The sequence below is a fragment of the Bidens hawaiensis genome, unplaced genomic scaffold (genome assembly GCF_021521415.1).
Source record: "Bidens hawaiensis isolate Kalapana, Puna unplaced genomic scaffold, B.hawaiensis_p1.1 tig00034142_1, whole genome shotgun sequence".
Taxonomy (NCBI): domain Eukaryota; kingdom Viridiplantae; phylum Streptophyta; class Magnoliopsida; order Asterales; family Asteraceae; genus Bidens; species Bidens hawaiensis.
This window is the reverse complement of record NW_027495873.1, coordinates 152455-174914: the sequence shown is the minus strand read 5'-3', so window position 1 is coordinate 174914 and position 22460 is coordinate 152455. Positions and strand designations below refer to the sequence as shown.

At 40.2% G+C, this 22460-nt stretch overlaps 1 protein-coding gene and 1 long non-coding RNA gene across 2 annotated transcripts; one reads left to right on the top strand and one right to left on the bottom strand.

Annotated features, from left to right (window-relative positions):
* Nucleotides 1–1810: 1810 nt before the first annotated feature.
* LOC143585702 (protein MICRORCHIDIA 7-like) lies at nucleotides 1811–7789 on the bottom strand. The gene is made up of 20 exons (XM_077067430.1): nucleotides 7591–7789; nucleotides 6340–6414; nucleotides 6227–6261; nucleotides 6064–6142; nucleotides 5857–5949; nucleotides 5681–5765; nucleotides 5525–5600; nucleotides 5309–5437; nucleotides 4892–4990; nucleotides 4718–4819; nucleotides 4473–4634; nucleotides 4302–4397; nucleotides 4187–4238; nucleotides 3979–4090; nucleotides 3823–3887; nucleotides 3495–3712; nucleotides 3234–3328; nucleotides 3066–3153; nucleotides 2215–2337; nucleotides 1811–1947 (listed from the first exon to the last, which is right to left on the bottom strand). Exons 1-20 carry the CDS (start codon nucleotides 7787–7789, stop codon nucleotides 1846–1848), a joined length of 2085 nt encoding a protein of 694 aa, XP_076923545.1. The 3' UTR covers nucleotides 1811–1845.
* A 3638-nt stretch (nucleotides 7790–11427) lies between these two features.
* On the top strand, nucleotides 11428–12013 carry LOC143585701 (uncharacterized). Its single transcript, XR_013144578.1, has 3 exons — nucleotides 11428–11492; nucleotides 11592–11687; nucleotides 11891–12013. It is a non-coding gene; the product is annotated as an uncharacterized LOC143585701 (long non-coding RNA).
* Nucleotides 12014–22460: the final 10447 nt, after the last annotated feature.

The window sequence follows — 22460 nt, the reverse complement described above, 5'->3', positions numbered from 1 at the left end:
CGATAAAGTTTGAGGTGCCTTATTTTGTTGACCCTTTTCATGGCGTGCTTGGATTCTGATTTGTTTTGTGGTATGCGTTACTGATGTATAACCTTTTCTGCAACAGCTTACAGATCTTTGTTAGTGTAGTTGGGATTTGCAATGCGTGAGGCAGATGGTTGCTTTTAGGTATGTCCTTTGCAAGATGGAATGAAAACCATGGCTACATAAACTTTTAGAAGAACACACATCTATCAAAGACGAAAATGATAATGTTTTGTAAAATGTCCTTGCATTAGCCTTGTAAATCCAAAAATATTCTACTATAAGAAGAAGATACAAGTATATCTACACAATCTAAGATGTCACAAAATTAGATCTATGTAACTCTTGCGTTCGCCACCATTTTATATTCATCACAAAGAATTCGTTGGCAACCCAACCGCCGCATCGCGGCGGGTGAGCCCACTAGTTAATGATTAATTCATAAGACTTGTATTATATAACAATTTAGGATATCACTATCATTTAAGTATGTGCATCAACTCTAGGGTGAAATCAAAGTAAAGGATTTAAATGATAACTCTAGGGCCAGCCCAATTCTCAGCCTTCTTGGCCTAATAGCAACAGCCAACAGCAGCAACTTAAAAGGTCCACTAACTCCACAAGGCTCCTATGGGCCGAGCCATATGGAAAATATGAAAGCCCAAGCCCAAGACAATCTGCATATTAATTGTAACTAGACGTGTACAAAACCGTTTTTCTTTTCAAACCTAACCGGTTTCTAAATCGAACCGGCTTGGGTGTTGCATGTTCAAAACTGGTTTGACCCAAACCGGTTCGGTTTAGAAACCGGTTTAAGCATAGAACTAGTCAAACTTATCCGGACCGGTTCGGTTCGGTTTTAAACCGGTTTAAGACAAAAGAACAGTTTTGATTTTGATTGTGAAATAACCAAACCGCTATACGAACCGGCACCGCTATACGAACCGGCGGTTTGGGAACCGGTTTGACAGAATCCGGTTTTAGAAACGAATCAGCCTTGTTCGGCTTCCGTTTCCGGACCGGTTTTTTACACCTCTAACCGTAACCATAACCAAATGGTCGATTAATCATATTCACTTAACCATAACCGTCGGTTTTGTTTGGTTATGATTAATTCTGTTAACAGTTAGGTTTTGGTTATGGTTAGTTTTTGCTCACCCCTAAGAGCGGGTGTGGGGGTTGAAGAAAATGTTTTAACCGGGTAAAATGGATTCTCGTAAGAGGGGGTTTACTTAATCCTATTATTTAGCAGGATATTGACTAATTCCGCATTTTTTTCATTCCAATGGATTCTCGAGGGTAAAAATGTCGTAACATAACCAAATCAAGCCTCACAATACTTGAAACTCGGCTCGTTTTTTTAAAGCCCAAGCTTGATCTCAGCTTAATACGAGCCTACCTTTCAAAATTTGAGCTCGGCTCGTAACACAATCTTAATGACCGAGACTAGCTTAGCTTAAGCTCGTTTATATGAAGAGCTTAAACAAGCTAAACTCAGCTATAAATCGAAATCCGAGCCGCATGAAGAGCAATAATAACACATGACCATCACTTTTCATTTTTATTTTTTCATAAAACACTAAGGTTAAGCTCTCAAGTCTAAATGATCTTAGTATCCAAAACTCGGTCTCGTTTAAGCTCAGCTTGTTACAAGCTTTTACCAAACCAATCCTAATTACTTCACGAACAGGTTGGCTCGTCTACACCCCTAATCATAATACATATCTACGTCTCGGTAACACCAACACCACCAGACTAAACTAAGAAAACTGAAAACGGTCTTACTATATATACAATCCTATAATGAGAACCAACTACCTTTCACCCGACTTTTTTACCCGCGCTCCATTGGTGGCTTTTCATCTTCTCCAACTCTAATCGTTTCACCCGCTCAACTAAATCTTGTGTTTTAGCAGTTGCCTCCTGCAAGCAAAACATATAGCATTTCAAGAATTAATCAATGAAGCAACGTAAATCGAAAACTAAAGACGGAAAAACAGAGGGGTCGGATTTCGGGTCAAGATGAGGCCCGGTAGTTAAAAAAGTTTTATTGTTTTAAGCTAGCTTATTTATTTATTTTTTATTTTATCCGTCTGATCCGTTAATGATAAAACATAAACTAAACCGACCCGTTCATAAACAAACGAGTCGAAACTGACACTCTGACCAAACCAAAGAAAAGGAAGAAACCTTCAACTTCTTTCTTAAAAGCGCCGCTTCAGTCTCGTGCGTGTCTTTTTCCTCCGCAAATATGTCTATCATATTTCCTTGCTCCTTGTTGAGATTCTCAAATTTTTCTTTAACTTCCTCAAGCTGATTAAATGACAGTTATAACAAGTTTGAAGTAAATAGATGACTCCTTATGTAAGAAAATATAAATCAACATATCTAGGCATAAATTTCATAATGTCCAAAATACCCTTAAAGAATGACTTAATAAATGATCTTTGTGACATCATCAACATGTTGGAGGAAAATAAATTAAAGAAAGCGAAACAGTTTAGATTTTTTGTTTTTTATTTATATTTTCGTTATGAATTTTTTTAGAGGTTTTCTATTAATATCAAAAACCCTTCCAAAAAATATTCAAAAATAACAATAAAAAAATTCATAACTCAAAATATAAATCAAAAACAAAAAAAGTAAAAAAACTAAAATGTTTTATTCCTTGTCCTCGTTCAAAAAAAATATATAATAATAATAATAAAAAAACCTCGAGAAAAGATTCCAATGAATTCATTTGAAATCCTTCACATTTTGGAAGGATTTGGAATCCCTTTATTTAAAGGAATTTGAAGGAATTGAATTCCAATTCCAATTCTTTGACAACCGAACACACCAAAATGGAATTAAGATTCCAATTCCAACGAAACGAACACGCCATGTCCTGGGATTTTAATTCCAATTCCTTTGAATTCCCACGAAAACGAACGCGCCCTTAGAATCATATTAACTCAATGGTTAAATAAGTAACTTTATTTTACACTTAGATAATCAATTATATTAAATCAACGGTTTAAATAGGTAATGTTAAGAAATACCTGAGCTTCAAGAGCCTTGCGTTGATTTCTTTGTCGTTCTAAATCACGCAGATGGTCACCTAAAACATCTTCATCCCTCTTTTCCAAACTAAAAATGATATAAAATAAATTATACACACTTAGATAAAGTTTAAATTGCTTGAATATAACATGAAAATGGTGACATACTGCTCTTTTAATTTGCAGTTCTCTTCCACCAACTGATATAATCCAGGTGTACTAGAGTTCATAGGATCACTTCCATTTTCACGAACAACCGCAAACTGCCAATCATACATGAAAAAAAAAACTGCATCAAAATCATATAGAGGGGTAAAATGGTAATTTTCTTAGTTGACTTTTCACATTTTTCTGTTAATGATTCAGCACTAGATCACGTTTTTTTATTGAACATGTCGCGCACGATCTAGAGTAAAATGACAAACTTACCCTTGACTGAGAAGCATCGTTCGGAGTAGATTCCTTAGCTGTATTTTCATTATGAGAACCGCCATTTGTATGCCACAAACTTGGGGCTGCTTCCAAGTCATCATCAGGGATATTTACGGTCAAAGGTGTTGACTTTAGTTTCTGGTGTTTGTTTGATGAAATGTTTGGTGGTGTTGACGTAGCTTTCTTCTTTTTAGAAGAAGTTTCGGGGGAATATTCTAGAACAAAAAGATCAATCGTAAATTCAATAAGCCCAAACGCATAAAAAGCTATAAATAAATATATAAAAATTAAATGATCCTTGAAACAAATTTAAAATATCATGTACCTCCATTTAGCGCGCTGTTGTTAGCGGCCCGTTTAGCATATCCAATTCTATGGCAGTAAGTACGCCTAGATCAATATAAAATCAGTGGTCTCAAAATTAATTACGCTATAATCTATTTCACTAATAATAATAATAATAATATAATGTAATGTATACCAGTAATCCTTCTGCATCTGAATAAGACGGTTTTCGAGTCTTGAAAGAACAATGGTGCGTTCAAACCCCTGTTTATCATGAGCCGGTTCCACAAAATTAGCCTCCAAAACGCCTAACCAACGAAAAAAAACATATTTCAAAAACATTCTTTAATAACTAACGTATATTCACACAAAACATTCAAATCTTTTTAAAGAACACACATAACCTATTACTCCACGACCGTCACTTCCCGCAGCAGTCCAAAGTCTCCAAAACGGCTATAAAATAAAAAAAGTATTAATTAAAGGAAAACCTTGTTTACATGTCAAAAAAGTTCAAACCTTAATGAGTCGGTTTTTATGATAAACATTGTATCCTTGAACATCAATATGAGCTTTTGCGTCTTTGACAAATCCCATAGTAACAACCGCAACTATCTGTTAATCAAAACATAAAAACTTAATTAACAAAATTATAACAATAATAAGCAACAAACTCATTAAAAACATTACATTTGAATTCTGAGAAACTTTATCAGCATTGGGCATAGGACGATACGTAATCTCGGTCACCATCATCATGTCGTTTACTATATTATGATGCTGAATGTCTTTTCCACGAAGGATCATTCGGAATCCCGGAGGAATTCTTAGATAAAGAATCGATGCATAACTCTAAAACAACCAAAAAGAAAATGTACATTAATTAAATATTTAAATTCATTAAATGGAAATATTATCAACGAGAAAGTGCTTACTCTTAGTGAATGACGATAGGTTAAATAATGTCGAGAGTTTGGGTAGGTATTGGCCATTTGTATATTCTTCTCATCTCGATTAACACCTCTAATTTGAATATCCTAAAAAGATTAAATGTAAATTAATCTCACTTAAAAGCAATGAAATATTTATAAAGGCTTGTTAATACAAACTTCTTCATCGGCATCAAAATCAAGTTCCAACTGTCCTTGATCATCATCCCATAAATTGTAAATGATTATGCGAGTGCCTTGATCCTTTATATGATCAAACTACAAAATGAAAAAAGTTAACTAATAATAAAAATAATAATAAAAATAAAAATAATATGAATATGAATAAAGGGTTTGGATCAAATACAAATTAAATTAACGTGCTAACTGTAAGAATCAAGTAATGTAATTATATATACAACATAGTGTAATTATAGTGTAGTGTAATTACAGCATAGTGTAATTACACTACGATATAATTACATAATTACACTACTTGTAAATATAATTACACTACTTGATTCTCACAGTTAGCACGTTAATTTAGTTTGTATGTTAACTTTAAAACATAAACAATAATAAAATGAATTGTTTTACTTGTTTAAGGAGGCTTGCTTCACTTGAAAATGGAGACCATTGAACCACCGCTTCAACGTTCATATTCCAAACACCGGGTGATGATCGTATAAGTTTCTTCCACTCTTGACCGTCTTTTTGGTAATCAAGCTTTTTAATGGCAATTCAACAGAGATAAAAGATGCTTTATTTGCAATAAAGATAAAACAATATTAATTATTAGGTTAACTTAAGTACCATGGGAACTACAATATCTTCCTTTCCGGTGCTTCGAAGAAACGTGTAGGACAAGAGTCCAATGCTCTGTGTAGACCTGAAATACAAAAAAATAATTAAAAAAATTATTATTACTATTATTCTAATTATAATCGTAAGTGAACGGGTCAAAATTACCTTTTACCATCTTTTCCAGAGCAGCGAGTGAAAACAATAACATCAGCCCCGAGCCTCATGGTACTCGTCTTGAAACCATTTCCATCTGTCGAAAGAAAAAAAAACAAGAAACAAATAACATAAAAGAGAAAAATAATGCATACTGATTTATTCGAATTTATGTGAATTTAACTTACATTGTCCAATGACGTCTGCAACCTTGCTTTTCAAAGAATATCCAAGAGACATACATTGTCTCATCTTATCAGGGTCCATCCCGCCACCGTTATCTATTATAAAAGTTATTAAATATTTATCTAATTCCACAACATAGACAAAACACTCTTAACGGATTGACCCAACCAGCCCATTTTCCCACCCGTTGACATAAAACCATTAGATACCTTCAACTAGCAACATTTTAGTTCCATCTTTCTTGTTTAATAGCATATCAATGTTGACATATGTAGCACCATTGCAGACCTAAATACGTAAACACCAACTGAATATAGTTTATGTATATAACAAGATTAATAATAATAAATTAGGTAAGAAATTGTGAACTACCTCATCTAGTGAATTGTCCAAAAGTTCTGCAAAAGCTATATGAGCAAACATATTCAAAATTAATGACTAAATATCGAATTTTAAAACGGTTAAATTGGTTAAATAATATTTACCACCAAGAACCCATTTATGGCTAGTTGCATTTGAGTGTAGAAACTTTGGATGAACCCGTACGTGATCCATGCCACCTGTCATATCAAATAAGTTTACATTAGTATTTCAATTCTTAGCTGTCAAAGGCGCAAGGCGCTTAAAAAGCAAGGCGCATAACATAAACACATCATCGGGGGGGGGGGGGGGGGGGGGGGAGGTTAGACGTGCTTTAGGTTCGTTTAGGGCTAGTCTAGGCTGTTCGGGACCATTTTTCGATGTTTCATACCAGTATGCCCGCAATTGCAGAATTTTTAATAATATTGTTAAAATTTTCAGGTTTTGACTCGAATCTGGCTAAGATCTTGCCCGGAGCACACCAGAGCGCCTAAATGGTGCGCCTCGCCTCGGCTGAAGGCCTAGGCGCACACCGGAAAGGCTTTTGACCGATTAATCGCTAGTCGGTTAAACGCCCAATCATAGATTAATCACCGATTAATCGCTAGTCGGTTAATCGCCAATTAATCGCTATTTGGTCAAAATCAGTCAAAATTGAGAAGTTTATATACATATATATACAAAATTTGAAAATTTTCCCATCCGATTAATCCCTATTAATTCCAATTAATCACTAGTCCGTACCTCACCACCAGACTAGCACCTAGCGAGGTCTAAAACACTAGGTTCCGTTAACATTGAGAATTAAAATGTGCATACTTAGCATAAACTCAAAATAAATCAAACAACTACATTCAGAAAATCAACAACATGTTTATCCATCATCCTACTTTAAAATCCTTATAATTTTATTACTTACAATTAACTAATTAATCAATACCACTAATTTAGATGTGGTATAATCATGACGAATATTTGAACGAATCATGTAAACTTAAACCACTAATTTAGATGTGGTTTGGTTTCAAATGAATGCGATGTATTAGACTTGTTCGTTTATGTTTGCTCAATTATGTTCGCTTATGTTTGTTTGTTTATGCTCATTAACCATAGCATGTCCCTCGTGTTTGTGATTCGCGTTCAGTTAAAGTTAAATGAAAGAACACGCGTTAAGTTAAAGTTAAATAAACGAACATTAACATGATGCCAGTTTGTTTACAAACCTAAAAATAAAATAACTTCAGAAAATCAACAATATGTTTATCAATGATTCTAATTGCAATCAATTATCCCCAACTAGCCTTACAGTTACAAGTTAATACTACATTATTTATTATTATTATTATTATTATTATTATTATATGACACAGACTCACCAGTAGATGTATCCCAATCACCACCAGAGCCCTCATCATCAAAATCACCAGCCTTCCAAAAATTCTTGCAACCATGAACCACCGCACGCGGCGGCGCGAGCTTCTCCGGCGAAGGATCAAGAAACCCATCAGGCAAAACTCCCGGAGTAGCACATTCATCATCGGAACCATCCAGATCAATCACCGGCGCCGATGACATATTATTATTATTATTAGGGTTAACAGATTAATCAGTGTGGTGGTGCTTACGTGTTACGTGGAGTGGCGGTGATGTGATGACTTATGTTTGTCAACATGCGACTATGTCGGGAAAACATTAACTAACTTTTTGTTTTTTTAATTTTTATCAGGAAAAGGAAAATAAAATTGATAGTTGGAGCAAATCTTTTATATCACGTGGATACACTCAAAGTAGCATAAATTGGGTTTTTCTAATAACTTATTGAGGACATCGAACTGAATTCGGGTATGACTGAAAATTGAAAAATTGGGTATTTATCAAATCCGTGTCAGGTTTGATTCGGGTATTGTCTCGAAACACAATACCCAATGCATCAGGTTTGAGCAAGATATAGAACCGGATATTCTAAACCGAGTATTTGAATAACCTATTTTCGGGTTTTTTTTGGATACTTTTCGAGTATAGATTGAGTTTTTAATGGGCTGGACTTTTGGGGGTATTTTTTGGGAAATTTCGGGTATATATTTGAAAAACCCTGTTTCGGGTATTGGTAAAATCTGATTCTGGGTATGGAACCGGGTCCGGTTTTTAGGAATTACCCAGTACAAATCGGGCCCGGTTCTGGATACGGGTTTTGGTACTGAAATACATACGCTATCCGTAACCTATGGGTAGGGTCGGGTACTAAAACCTAGGTATAAAAGAAACCGGCTCTGGGTTTCCTTTTTGGGTCCAGTTCCGGGTTTATGTTTTTTTGCAACTCTAGATAAAGTATCACAAGTCACAATTTTGAAGAAAATTTTTTTAATATATATAAAATAAAATCACTATGGAATTTTGAATCGTATTAAACAAAATGAATCTTTTACGTGGATTGTGAATTTCGAATGAAAATATGCGGTGAGTTAAGTTGATGAACTTGTGTGACAGTTGTGAGATTGTTGTTGTGTTGTTTATTTTAGTGTTATTGAATTAATTTGTCAATCAAGGAAATAGTATTAGAGGTTAAACGAGTTAGGTGATGCGGGAATGCGGACTCGATTTAATTCTTATTTGGGTTTTGAATTGTATAATTGGGTTTATTATTTGATTAATTCTTGGGCTATAATCAAGTGGGCTTGTAACTAATTGCTTGGGCTCAAGAATTAATTGGTTTTGAAGGATATAATCTTTGATTTCACATATAAATGAAGGTTAGGTATACAAAACTGATTAGTACAAGGAGTGAATTGAATAAATAGTTTGAAGATAAGTTTATATTAATTAGTTTATTAGATTTCCTAGTTTAAGTATAGTTAGGAGTCTTGTTGAGCAAGTTAAAGTTTTAGTATAAATAGATGATTTAGGGATATTGTATTTTGGGTGGTTTGATCTTAATAATATTTAAGAGTCATGGGTTATCACAAAAATATCGGTGTTGCTTGTGTTACCTGATCTAATTAAGCCAAACAATTATTATCAGAGCGGGTCAAGTTAAAAGCAGGGATGACAATGGGTCGGGTTTGGGTCGGGTTTAAGTATTCCCAAACCTATACCCGGTTATTAAGGTTCGTCCCAAACCCGTCGGGTTTTAATCGGGTAATTACCCATTGGGTTTCGGGTTTTCCCATCGGGTTTCGGGTTTCCTATCGGGTTTTGATAAAATACCCGTCGGGTATACCCGACTCAAAACGTGGCGGGTTTCTACCGGTTTTTTACAAAATATAACTAATCGATTACCAAGATGGCTATCATAAAGATAAAATATATCAAATAATCGGCATAAACAAGTTTCGATAAAAAATATATTTGGAATATAGTATATATATATATATATAAGAAGCTATATCGGGCACATCGGATATCTAATCGCGTAAATGGGTCTATGCTATCGGGTAATCGGATATATTAGAAACCCCAAACCCGTCCCAAACATGCGAAAAAATTCAAAACTAATCCTAACCTGTCCCAAACCCTAATGGGTCGGGTATTAACTATCCCATTTATATCGGGTTTTGAGTTTTTTCATCGGGTTCGAATTTCATTCTCATCCCTGGTTAAAAGACAAGAGGGCATGGAACGGCTGCATCGAAGAAAACGAAAAATATATACCAAGTAATAATTCTCCTCGAATTTGCATGTGCAAGGAAAGTCAAAACTAGAAGAAAAATTAGTAAGTAAAAAGCAAGGTATTTGGTGAATTAATTTAAAGTATCCAAGCATACACATGTAATTATTTTTGGGTGCTACAACGATTTCGGAAAAAATATTCAAGCAAATTGTTGAATATATTGAAATTGGAGAAAAAGACCCGAAAGCCATAGAAGGAAATTGCAAGAAAGCTGGTTAAGGAACTAAGGGTCTGTTTGGTATGAAGTAATAGAATCTATAATATATATAAACGAAAACCTTAAATTCCTACGTGTCGTGACGTGGTCGCTCCCCCCTTTTATGGAAGCCACCCGATTGCTTAATTTCTAAATTAATTTAACCCGGTTTCAACCCGTTTAAGCATTAAAGTTCGTGGGTCTTGTGATGGGTTTGGATCGGGTCAAAGATTATATCCTCTCAAACTGCCTAACTCTTCCATTCCAAACAAACCCTACATATCTCTTCTCACAATTCCACCGTACCTAGCGATAATCTAACTTGGAATTGTAGTTCATTCCAAAAACCCTAACTGGAACTTGAAATCTGCCTCACGATTTTAAGGTTATGTTTTTAAGTAAATCTCGCTGTTACTGCTAGCTAGCGATTGCAGGTAATTTAGGGTTTTTGTTTACAAATAAGATGAGAGGTGCAAAACCATCAATTCAATTCATCTTTATCAATTATTCATTCACAATCGTTAATTTCCGGTATGCCATATCTGAAAGTTAATAATTTTGATCTTTTTTGTCTTTAATGGTTTGAATCTTAATACTAATTAAGTAAGATTAAAATTTTTGATGTTGGTATCTTTTTGTGTAAAAAAAGATCTGCATTTTTAAACTGAAGGGTAGGATTGATTCGGGTTTTTTGATTGCGTATAAAAGGGAGTCTTCGGTTCCAACTTCCAACTAAGGTTAATTTTTTTGGTTGAAAGCTTTTATGGATCGACTTCCTGTTATGATGGTCTTTTCTATGAGAGGCATCTAAGATTTGGAGTATATTTTAATTCATTGTAATTTTGCTAGAAATAGATTGGGCATGTTCAAGTTTCATGCAAATTGGTTGCTGCTTCTATCTTAAGTCTTAAAAGATTATTTGGATTTCCATTTCTTGGTCACGGGGAATGATAAGAAAAAAAGGATTATTTGCAAGATTTTCTTTGTGCCGCTATGCCTGTGGAGTATTTGGTGGGCTCGAAACTATAAGGGGTTCAACAACAAAAATGTTTGCATCAGAAGAACCATTGATGACATAAATGTTACAAGTTTCATATGGATTAAAAGTAGAATGCGCCCTCTCTCTCTCTCGAGATGAGGCCACCGAAATCAGTACAAGTATGATTTCATATACTGTATATTTATTTTTTGTTTAATTGCTGTTAATCTACAACTTCATTATGAGTCTTTAATTATGTTTGTTCGTTTACTATGAACATATATGAACAAACATAAACGAACACAAACAAACATATACGAATATAAATAACCGTAAACCGATTTAATTTTTCGTTAGACAACTATTTTCATATTGAAGAAGAACAGAGCCAGATTGGGAGGCGGAGGACTCTCGCTCTTCTTATGTTGAGACCATGGTAATAAATCAATAATGCTTCTCTTCTTTAGAAAAAGGTCACCTTGCAAATATGCAATCTAATTAATTCTTCTTTTTGTTTTCTGTATATATATTATAGGCGGGTCATGATTCATATGTGCATGATCTCCTAATGACGGGCCCACCTTCACCCAAACCCATTCGATTTGCCGAACCGTTGTTACACTTATGAAAGGTGATTGGGGTTATGCTTTGATCTTAATGATGACATGGAAATTGAGTCGTGCACTGCATTCTTTATAGTCTAACAATAATGCATACTAATTTTTTTTCTTGCAATTTTTTCCGTTACCACTTTGCTAAATTCAAGTAATTGGTTTTGTGTTTTTATTTATTTGTTTATTTATTTTGTTACATTTGGTAAATCCTCTTTGCTAGGTTCAAGTCAAGTACTTGAGCAAAGGACAAACTAGGCAAGCGGAAAGAAGCTTTAAAGGGCGGCATCATGGTGTAAAGTTGGATCCGTAGTCTCTCAGACCCTATTGAACTGAGGTTTCCAAGTCTTTTTCAAATTAGTCTATTCATTTCATTTTTATGTTTATAATATGATTAAAACTCAATTTATTTTTATAGTTTTTAGATGATTTCTTTTATGTGAAGAATGAGAACTAATCAATATAATATATCAACTTCATCATTGTAATTATAGGAACACTCAGCCGGTGCTTCAATTTATTGTGATGAATCGACGAAGTATAGTTAAGCTTCCTCTAATTTTGCTATTATTTATTTATTTTATTGCATTGAATGACACTGACATAAAATTAAACCAGAAGCATGAAAAACTCTATATAATAGTGTTTTAATATTGTTTTATTAACATTTAACAGCAAACCTTGTGGAGTATCTGTTAGGAGATTTTGAGTTTCAACTTCAAGTTCGTTATCTACTTCACTGAAATGCTTCTAAAAAAGTGAATGGTATTTGGTTCTACAATATACGTGAGTGTGAAGATTATATATTGCAAGATTATATCATGGGATAGAGCAAGAGATCTTACTAACTGGAGTGAAATGCCAAATGTTGTAGATGCTCTTTTAAGTCTCGTCATTGCCAATGGTGGTGAAACAAACACGGGAATCACCTTATCTGAAGTGCAACTAAGATATACAAAAAATTGAAGGGCAACTAAGATATGTAGAAACCTGCAGAACCACATTAGATTTCGGCTATCTGATTATAGACAACTACTACAAACTTATAAATTCAGTTGACTTATATCATGGTGAGCGTTGATAGCCTAAATCTGAATTTTTGAGATTTTATGATAATAGTATTCAATAAATCCATCTATATGAATTTTGGTATTGTGGGATTGCACTGCATTGTGAGTTTATGCCCTGCAGTCCTGCGCTCCTACAGTGACTACAGATTATTTGTTTCAAGTTTCCCTGTTTGACCAATAATGAGTTCACTTTTCATAAAGTAACATTCTCTCTTTGACTTTTCCCTGGTGTTTTCATCTAATCTAGGTCTGTAAATAAACCGAATGAACACGAACGGGGGCATGTTCATGTTCGTTTATTTAACTTTAACCAAAAACAAACACGGCCAGGAATGCGATCACGAACATATATTCGAACAAATATCTATGTTCATGTTCGTTCATTTAGAATGTTCACAAACGTAAATAAACACGAACGAACAAAAACAAACTTGAATGAATATAATAGAGCAAACATAAGCAAACACAAATGAACATAATTGGCCAAACATATATACACATAATACAAGCACCTTTTTATGTTTATATTTATATAAATAACTACTTACGTATTTATTAATATTAAAATTTAAACGAACATAAACGTAAATGAATCAACATAAACGGACATTCATGAACGAACAAAACATGTGTTCGTTCGTGAAGAAACACTAGGTGACCCCGAGTAGATTATGGATAATCTGGGGGTTAAGTAATGTTTCCCACGAGGGTTAGGTCCGGCAAAGAAGGATATTCTTCAGATGACCTGCAAAACAGACACCGTGAGCTCGTCACTGAGAAGGGGGGGGGGGGGTTCCTCCTTGTGACCACCCTCCGGCGTGAGAATCAGACTAGATTGCTCTGAATATAAGTGTATATTGAGAGAAATAGCTAGTGAAGGTAAAATACCAGATGATCATACCGTTCCAAGGTGTTGGAGTATTTATAGCCGAAGGTAAGTTTCCAAGCAGGTACAGCCAGCTGTATAATATTCCTGTTCTACCAACTATGGGCTACGCACGTGCCATGCTGGTTGGTGGGTAGGCAGCGGCTGATAGTGACCAGGCCGGCTGTGTACTATTCCTTTTCCACCAACTGCAGGCTATGTGCGTGCCACGACAAGGGTTGGTGAGTAGGCAGCGGCTAATAGTGACAAACAGTACTAGAGCATGCTCCTCGTACTGTTGTCGGTGAGCTGTCACCCTGTGATTGGTTCATGGGCTGCTTTGGTCAGATCTTGTCTATTTTGTCCATACCTTGGCAGGTATAGTACAAAAGATCTTCCAGAAGCATACGGACTGGCTCATTTGGGCGGGAGTATTCCCGCCTTGCTCATTCCTTCAGGTGACACTGAATTATTGAGTTAGTGCCTTGTGCGTGTAGCCTTGCTATTAGTGCGGGTAGCCTTCCCTGATGGCTTGTATCCGCAGCTGCGGGGACAGGCGGGGTACTTCACCATTGGGAGGCTTTCCCTGCTGGAACAGCTGGCGTACTGCGCGTAAGGTCTTCATCTCTGAGCATGGTGGGTCCCGCGGAACCAGTTGGTCCTTGCGCAAACGTCCCTCTTCAAGGTGAGTCTTGCGGGTCCAACTGGGCTCTGCTGGGACCTACCTCTTCAAGTCCCCCTAGTCCAATGTTCTTCTCATGAATTGTTAATAAGTGAGGTGAACTTTGGACTTAATCAAGGGGTTTTGAAAAGGATTTAGTTTTAAGGTTGTCCGTGGGGATTCTTCCCGCGGTTTCCCTAATGTCACGCAGAAATTCCCGACTTTTCTGCTTGATCTTTGGGTATGATGCGGGTAGGTGTGTAACCTTCTCGCAAGTCAGGAGCGTTGAGTTCCACTTGTGTAGATTCTCCATGAGGTTTTGGTAGTTTTGAACATAGTAATCAATTATGTTAAAACAACCAATTCCATCTTGGAGCTTCAAACAATCTAGTTCTCGACGTTTCCGCTATGCGGGGATGTTATTCCCGTTTCCGCAAGCATGGCCCAGAAGATCCTTCTTGGTTTCAATTCCCTGCGGAGTGCTAGGTATGTGAAGGGTTTCGCCTTGACACTGTACCCGCACTCGTCTTATAGTTACTTTACTTCCAAGGTATTCCTGGCTTCAATTCCCTGCGGGTGTTAAGTATGTGAAGGGTTTTGCCTTGACACTGTACCCGCACCCGTCTTATAGTTACTTGGTTGCCGAGGTATTCTTGGCTTCAATTCCCTGCAGGTGCGAAGTATGCAAAGGGTTTTGCCTTAACACTGTACTCGCACCTGTCTTATAGTTACTTGGTTGCCAAGGTAAGGGGTATAGTCCCGCTTACTTTTGAATCTTTTTGAATCTTTTTGAAATTCGAAGAGTTAGTGAAAGGATAAGAACAGTCCAAACTGTTGAAACGTCGTCCGACGGTTTCTTCTGACAGTGTCAGGACGTGCAGGAGGTTATGGCGACGTGACAGTATATGGTCATTCCAGACGCTTTTTCAGGCGCGTGGGCACGATTTTTCGGGCGCGTGGGTGCGGATTTTACGGCGCGCGTCCCGTCAACAGCTGTTGCCAGCTTGTTTTTTCCACGTGTCATAGTTTCATTGCACCAGCTCTTTTCTCTCTCCTCCGCATTAAATTCATCGCATTCATTGCGATGAGTATATAAATGGGGAGAGGGTTCACGGTAATCCACACTTTCACTTCTTTCTTCTTCTTCTAAGCGATTTCCGGCGAATACTAACTTTCTGTCGAGCATTCTCCTGAAATCGTTCTTTACCTCCAAAACATGTCTACTCATGATCCAGAAGCTACCGTCGAGGAGTCTGACTTGTATGTCGAGAACCCGACGTCTACGTCCGATAAGGACGATAAGAGCACTGCTGGCGAATGCCAGTGTGCTCTTCCTATCGAGCTTTACCGGTACATCGTCCGGAAGTTCATGCTCGAGCCGTTCGAGCCTGAGTTTCCGGAGCCACACCAGACGGTGTACGATGCCCCCAAGGGCAAAATAGGGGTATATGCCGCTTTCTTCGTCTATGGGAATCTTAGGTTCCCGTTGACGAAGTTTGTATACCGTGTTCTGGATAGACACGGTGTGCACCTGACCGAGGTACACCCAATGGCGATCGCCAAGATCCGCCATTTTGAGTGGGTGTGCCTCATTCTTGGTGTGGATCCCCACGTCGACCGCCTGATGACCTTCTACTCCTGGAGGTGTATCCAAGGCTGGTATACCCTGGTCACCCGGATCAAGGGTTTGAAAATCTGCGCTACCGAGCGCAGTCTTCGGTCTTAGAAGCGGGAGTTCTTTTACATCTCTGCCCGTGTCGTCCCTATAGCGATGACATTTAAGAACGGGAGAGCTCTCCCCAGCCTTCACGCCTCCAACTACCAGGAGGCGGAATGGTTCTCCAAGATTTCCCGGATCCAGACTCCGGTTTGCCGCTTTCCGGAGTCCGGGATGGTGATGCTTGGTATGAGCAGGGTGTGGAAGGATGCTGGGGCGGAAGCCCCACAGATTCCCATCGTACTTGAATACGGTTTGAACTTTTCCGTCTTCTTTGTTGATTTAAGGTTTTTTCTAACTGTTTTTCTTTTTATTTCAGAGGGAAATGACTTGCAGTCCCTCCTGCATCCGCGGGAAGCTGACGGTCCCGCTCGGTTGGGTACTCGTGCTCTTGACGAGAACGAGTTGCCCATCCTTGCGCAGACTGCGGATCGGTTTCTGGAGGCCTACCCGCCAGGCCACGAAATACTAAGCGCCACGCGGCCAGGTAAAAGACTATTTAACTCTCGCACTCTGAATGCTGAAACCTCTGCTGGAATTCCTCTAATCTTGTCATCTTCTGATGAGGAATCCGCAGATGGTCCTTTTCTTGCGCGGAAGAAGAAGGCTGTCGACGGGAAGGGCAAGGCGAAGGTTGCCTCCATTGCCGATCAGGGGAACCGGTCTGAGTCGGAGACCGAGAGTGAAGAAGCGGCGGGGAACCCAGGTGGTGTTGAGACCACTGCTCCGGAGGTTGAAACGGCTGTCACCTCCGAGCAGCCCAGGACGACTACGGTGACCGGTACGAAGAGGCCGGCTCCATCGGGTTCTTCCCCGCCTGTTCGCACCTTCAAGCTCAAAAGGACCCGTAAGTGTACATAACTTTAACTTCATATATTTCCGCTATTATACTTATATATCTTGTCTTCGTGCAGGCGTGGATGCTACGACATTCCAGAGTGGAGCGGGAGGGAGCAGCTCTGGACCCATGAAGGTAGGTTTGGTCAACCTACCCGAGGCGATGACCCAGGCGGCTACGCCTGCTTGCAGTACTGGTTCAGTTGCTCATCCCGTTGAGCCAACTGTTCCAGCTGTAACATTATCCCCGCCGGCCGTCAGTGCCATTTTCACAGAATCCATCACTGAGTCGGCGGTGATTTCTCTTGCGGGTTCTTCCGCAGCCGCGGCCACGGTTGTGAGTTCACCTCCGGTGAGTTCACCTCCGTTGGTTTCCACCGCGGCAGCCTCCACCATGCCTCCTCCGGCGCCTGCGACTACGGCCAGTCCTTCAGGTACGTTTGGGGTTGGGGCGTCTAGCCAATCCTTGCCTCCTTCCCGTCTCCTTGACCTTTTGGATGGATATCCCTTAGGTTCAGGTGATGGGTTTGGTGGCTATCGGCCTGCTGTCGACCCTACAGGTGCGTATGGTTATTTTGGCCTATATCCCTTTCATCATTTCTCTCTCTTAACTGTTTTTTGTTTTATTGCGGTTCGTGAATCCAACGAGGTGTACGCTCCTCGGTGGAAGATCCGCCGAGGAACGACCCTCCGGACTGCTGAGGAGTGCGTCGAATGGGCGCGTCACGCCGCCCCAAGCGGTGCGCTGGGGGAGGCCATGGCCAACTACCAGGAAGGTAGGATGTCCAACGAGTTCCGAATCCTCCTCGCCCGGATGCAGCCGCGCGTCGAGCTACATTGTCGTGAAAACGACAAGATAAAGACGGCGCGTAGCCTTGAAGTGGCTCAGGCGCGGGCTATCCGGGAGGAGAATGCGAAGCTTGCCGCCGTTGCTGCGGAAAAGGAGAAGGCCTTCAAGGCCCTCGAGGTTGAAGTTCAGGCCCGGCTCGAGGCCCGTTCCGAGGCTGCCCAAGCTGTTAACGAACAGCTTCGGTTGGCCAAGGAAACTGCACGGAATGCAACCAAGAGGGCCACCAAGGCTGAAGCTGTTGCTGAGCCTCTACGCATCGAGAATGAGGAACTTAAAGCCAAATTAGAGAGGCTCCAGCAGGCTCATGATGCTTTGGCCATGGAAGATGCCAAGAAGCTCCAAGAGATCTTGGACCAGAGGGGTGTGCTTGACCAAACTGAGCATAAGCTAAAGGGCGTCGAAGAGGCTGCAGCCAAAGATGTGTTGCTTGCCAACCTTACAAAGAACGAAGCCGAACGCGCCCGTAATGAAGCTCAAGCTGCCCTCCAGGAGGCTCTGGTAACCAAGGAATGGCTTCTTTGAGAAGCGTTGTCGCAGGTATGCGCAGTTTCACAATTTCTTTACGCTTTTCCTTAGAAGAGTTTTTGATATACTTCTGTTTTTTAGGTTGTGCATCGGGTGTTCACAGACACATCATATGGCGATGCGATGAGCGCAGCCCTCAACGCTTCTCATGAGGATGGGGAAAAGGCTGGCTTCCTGCTTGGTCTAGGGTTTGTTGAACAAGACATTCCGCCTTCCAACTTCCCTCTTTACAATGTGGATACTGAAGCTGCGTATGACCAAGCAGTGAATCAGTATGCCGCCTTCCCGCATCCGGTGGTGGAGAAGGTAAACGAGATTGCTGCTGCTGATGATGGGCTAACTATCCTCAAAGCTTTCCTTGAACTGCCACACTCTACTGATGGTGCGGGTCCAAGTGGGAGTGGTCCTGAAGCTTGATACTTTAGATCCCTTTCCACCATTAGAGTAGATTTTTATGTTTGTAAATTTCTAATCTTGTATGCGGGTATGTACCCAGCAATTCTTGTAATGTTTGAATGTTGATGGAATAAAAATTATTTGTTAATGTCTTGCCTTGTTTATTTCGCTCATATTTTGTTTTAACTTAGCGATTTCTTTAGTACTTAGATAAGTTAACTTTTCAACGTGGCAGATAATAAGTTAAAGTTTTGCTTCCTCTTTCGTGATTGTGCGGACAAGACCGTCACTTTCACTTAGTAGGATGGCTAAACTTTACCTATATCTGACCTGCGTGGAAGTTTTCCTCATCTTTTCCTTTGAAATTTTCTAAGTGTTTTGAATAAGTTAACCTTTCAACGCGCGGTTGCCAATAGGTCAATGTTCAGTTTCCTCTATCATGATTGTGCGGGTAGGACCGTCACTTTCATTTATTGGGATGACCAAACTTCACCTATAGCTGACCTGCGTTAAGGTTTTCCTTAGAAATTTTTACCGTTTTGTGTTTATGCGGGTTTTGCCGCCTTCCACACGCAATGACTTACTTCTTCCCATATTTATGCGGTGAATACCGGCATATCAGCGTGGGAAGTTCATAAGTATAAAGGTAAGGCTATCAACACAATGTGAAAGGAGAATCATTTCCATTAGAAGTGGCTCTAGGCCTTTTCTTTACAAGTTTGGAATTGATCTACATGTAACATTTGCGTAATTGAGCTCCGTTCCATGTTCTTGGGATAGGAGTGCCATCGAGCCTTTCGAGCCGGTATGCGCCTTTTCCCAAAACTTCTTTGATAATGTACGGTCCTTCCCAGACCGGTGCCAGTTTTCCTGGGCGCTCTTGGTTTGAAGCCTCGTTGTTACGCAATATGTAGTCTCCTATATTGAAGTTGCAGAGTTTTACCCGCGTGTTGTAGTACTTTTGCATTTGTCGCTTGTAGTTTTCTTCACGCGCTGCGGCTAAGTCTCTGCGTTCCTCGGTTAGCATAAGGTCTAACCGTCTTTCCGCATCATTGTCTTCTGGCTGAATCAAGACCCTTGGTGAGGGCAAACCAATTTCGACTGGGACCATGGCTTCAGTGCCATAAGTGAGGCTGAACGGGGTTTCTCCCGTACTGGCCTTTTTCAGCGTTCTGTTTGCCCAAAGGACGTGTGGAACTTCGTCTACCCAGCCGGATCTGTGTTCCAGGAGTCTTTTCTTTATGCCTTCGACGATGCTTTTATTTGCTCTTTCCACCTCACCGTTACCTTACGGGTGTGCCACTGAGATAAAGGTGTGGGTGATTTGAAGTTCTTCTAGCCACTTTTGTAGCTTCTTGTCAGCAAAGTTGGTGCCGTTATCACTCACCAAAGTCTGTGGAAGTCCAAAACGACAAATAATAAATTCCCAAATAAATTTTTTAATATGTTTTGCGGTTGTTTGGGCTAAGGGTTTTGCTTCTATCCACTTGGTGAAGTAGTCGATGGCTACTACTAGGAACTGAACGTTTCCTGCTGCTGTAGGAAATGGACCTGTCACATCGATGGCCCACTTCTGAAATGGCCATGAAGAGGTGACTGGAACAAGTTCATTCTTCGGGCGATGCGTGTTGGGTGCGTAGAGCTGGCAAGACCTACACTTTCTGATGTATGCCAGCGCATCCGTATGCATCCCCGGCCAAAAGTATCCCGCGTTGTTTAACTTAGCTACAACAGCGCGTGGACCTGCGTGTACTCCACAGATGCCTTCGTGTACTTCCCTTAGGAGGTAGTCAGCATCTTGGTTGTCCACGCATCTTAAGAGTGAGCCAAGAAAGTTACGTCTGTAAAGGATGACATCGATGAGTTGATAGTTTAATGCTTTACAACGTATTTTTCTTGCCTGTGTTTTTGACTCTGGTAGTATACCCGCTGCAAGGTAATTTATTATCGGTGTCATCCACGTTTCTGTGCCGGTTTGGATGACACAAATTCCTTGTGCGGGACTGATGGTGCTTCAAGGAGTTCAATGCGGATGTCCTTTCCCAAATGGGTGAAGGCTAATGATGCAAGCTTGCTTAACGCATCCGCAGATTTGTTTTCGCTACGCTTGACGTGTATGACTTTACAATCATTAAAATTGCGCATAAGGGTTTCTGCTTGTGCGAGGTACCGGGCCATTGTGTCGTTCACGGCCGTGTACGTTCCGTTTATTTGGTTGGCTACTAACATGGAATCCACGTGGGCTTCCAAGTGTTTCACTCCCATTTTACACGCAATTCTCAGCCCGGCCAAGAATGCTTCATACTCGGCTTCGTTATTCGTACTTGGAAAATCCAGTCGAATAGCGTAAGTGTATTCTTGGCCTGCTGGGTTGGTTAGTTTCAACCCTGCGCCTGAACCCTCGTTGCTGGCTGCTCCATCGGTGTAGAGTCGCGAGACATCATTAATGTCCTGTGCTGGGGAGGGTTGAGCCTCCTCCTGGCACTCTTTCTCCCGCGAAGCGGGGACTTCTGCTATAAAGTCGGCCAGAACCTGGCCTTTTATGGCTGGTCTTGGCTTGTACTTTATCGCATATTCCTCCAACTCAATTGCCCATTTGGCTAGACGTCCCGATAACTCGGGTTTGCCTAGAACGTTTGCAAGTTTGAAGTTGGTGAGAATGGTGATTGGGTGACCTTGGAAATATCGTCTTAACCTGCGTGAAGCCTGTACAAGTGCTAAGACTAGTTTTTCCAGGGTGGAGTACCGGGTTTCTACGTCTGTTAGGACACGACTAACATAGTAAATAGGCATCTGGATACCTTTTCGCTCTACTAGCAGGACTGCCCCGGTTGCTCTATCTGTGGCAGAAAGATATATGATTAATTCCTCCCCCGCTTCTGGTGCTGTGAGCGTTGGGAGTTCGATCAAGCGTGACCGAATTTCCTGAAAAGCTGCTTCCGCTTCTGGTGTCCAGCGGAAGTGCGTTTTCTTTAAACAGTTTCTCAATGTTGACACGAATGGGAACGACCTATCCGCAAGGTTTGACAAAAAGCGGTTAAGTGCGACTAGGCGTCCATTCAGTGTCTGGGCTTGCTTGATGGTAGTAGGTGATTCCATTTTGATAATGGCTTCGACCTTTTCAGGGTTCGCTCTGAAGCCATCTTTAGTAAAAATGACTCCCAAGAACTTCCCTTCTTCCATCCCAAAGGAACCCTTGCTCGGGTTGAGCTTCATGTTTATCTTTCTGAGCGTGTTGAAAGTTTCTTCGATGTCTTTCAACATCGCTTCTGGCTCAGGGCTTTTGATGACCAAATCATCCATGTAGACTTCCAAGTTTCTCCCAATTTGGGCATGAAACTCTTTGTCCATCAGGCGTTGGTATGTGGACCCTGCATTCTTAAGTCCGAATGGCATCATTTGATAACAAAATGTGCCATCGGGCGTCCGAAATGCGGTTTTGTCCTGATCATCTACAGCCATGTGGATTTGATGGTACCCCTTATATGCGTCAAGGAAGCATTTAAGGCGAAACGGTGCTAATGAATCCACTTTGAGGTCAATTTCGGGTAACGGGTAACAATCTTTGGGGCATGCTTTGTTTAAATCTTTGAAATCTATACACATGCGCCATTGTTTGTTAGCCTTCGGTACCATAACGGGATTTGCAACCCATGTTTGATATCTACTAACGCGTACGATGCCCGCGTCAAGGAGTTCCTTGACTTGGGTTCTACACGCGTTAGCCTGTTCCGCCCCCATTACTCTGCGCTTTTGTATGACTGGCGTAAAAGCCGGGTCACACTTGAGCTTATGCTCTGCTTTACTTCGAGGTACACCAGTCATGTCAGCTGGTGTCCACGCGAAGATGTCAGCGTTTCTCTGTAGTAAGC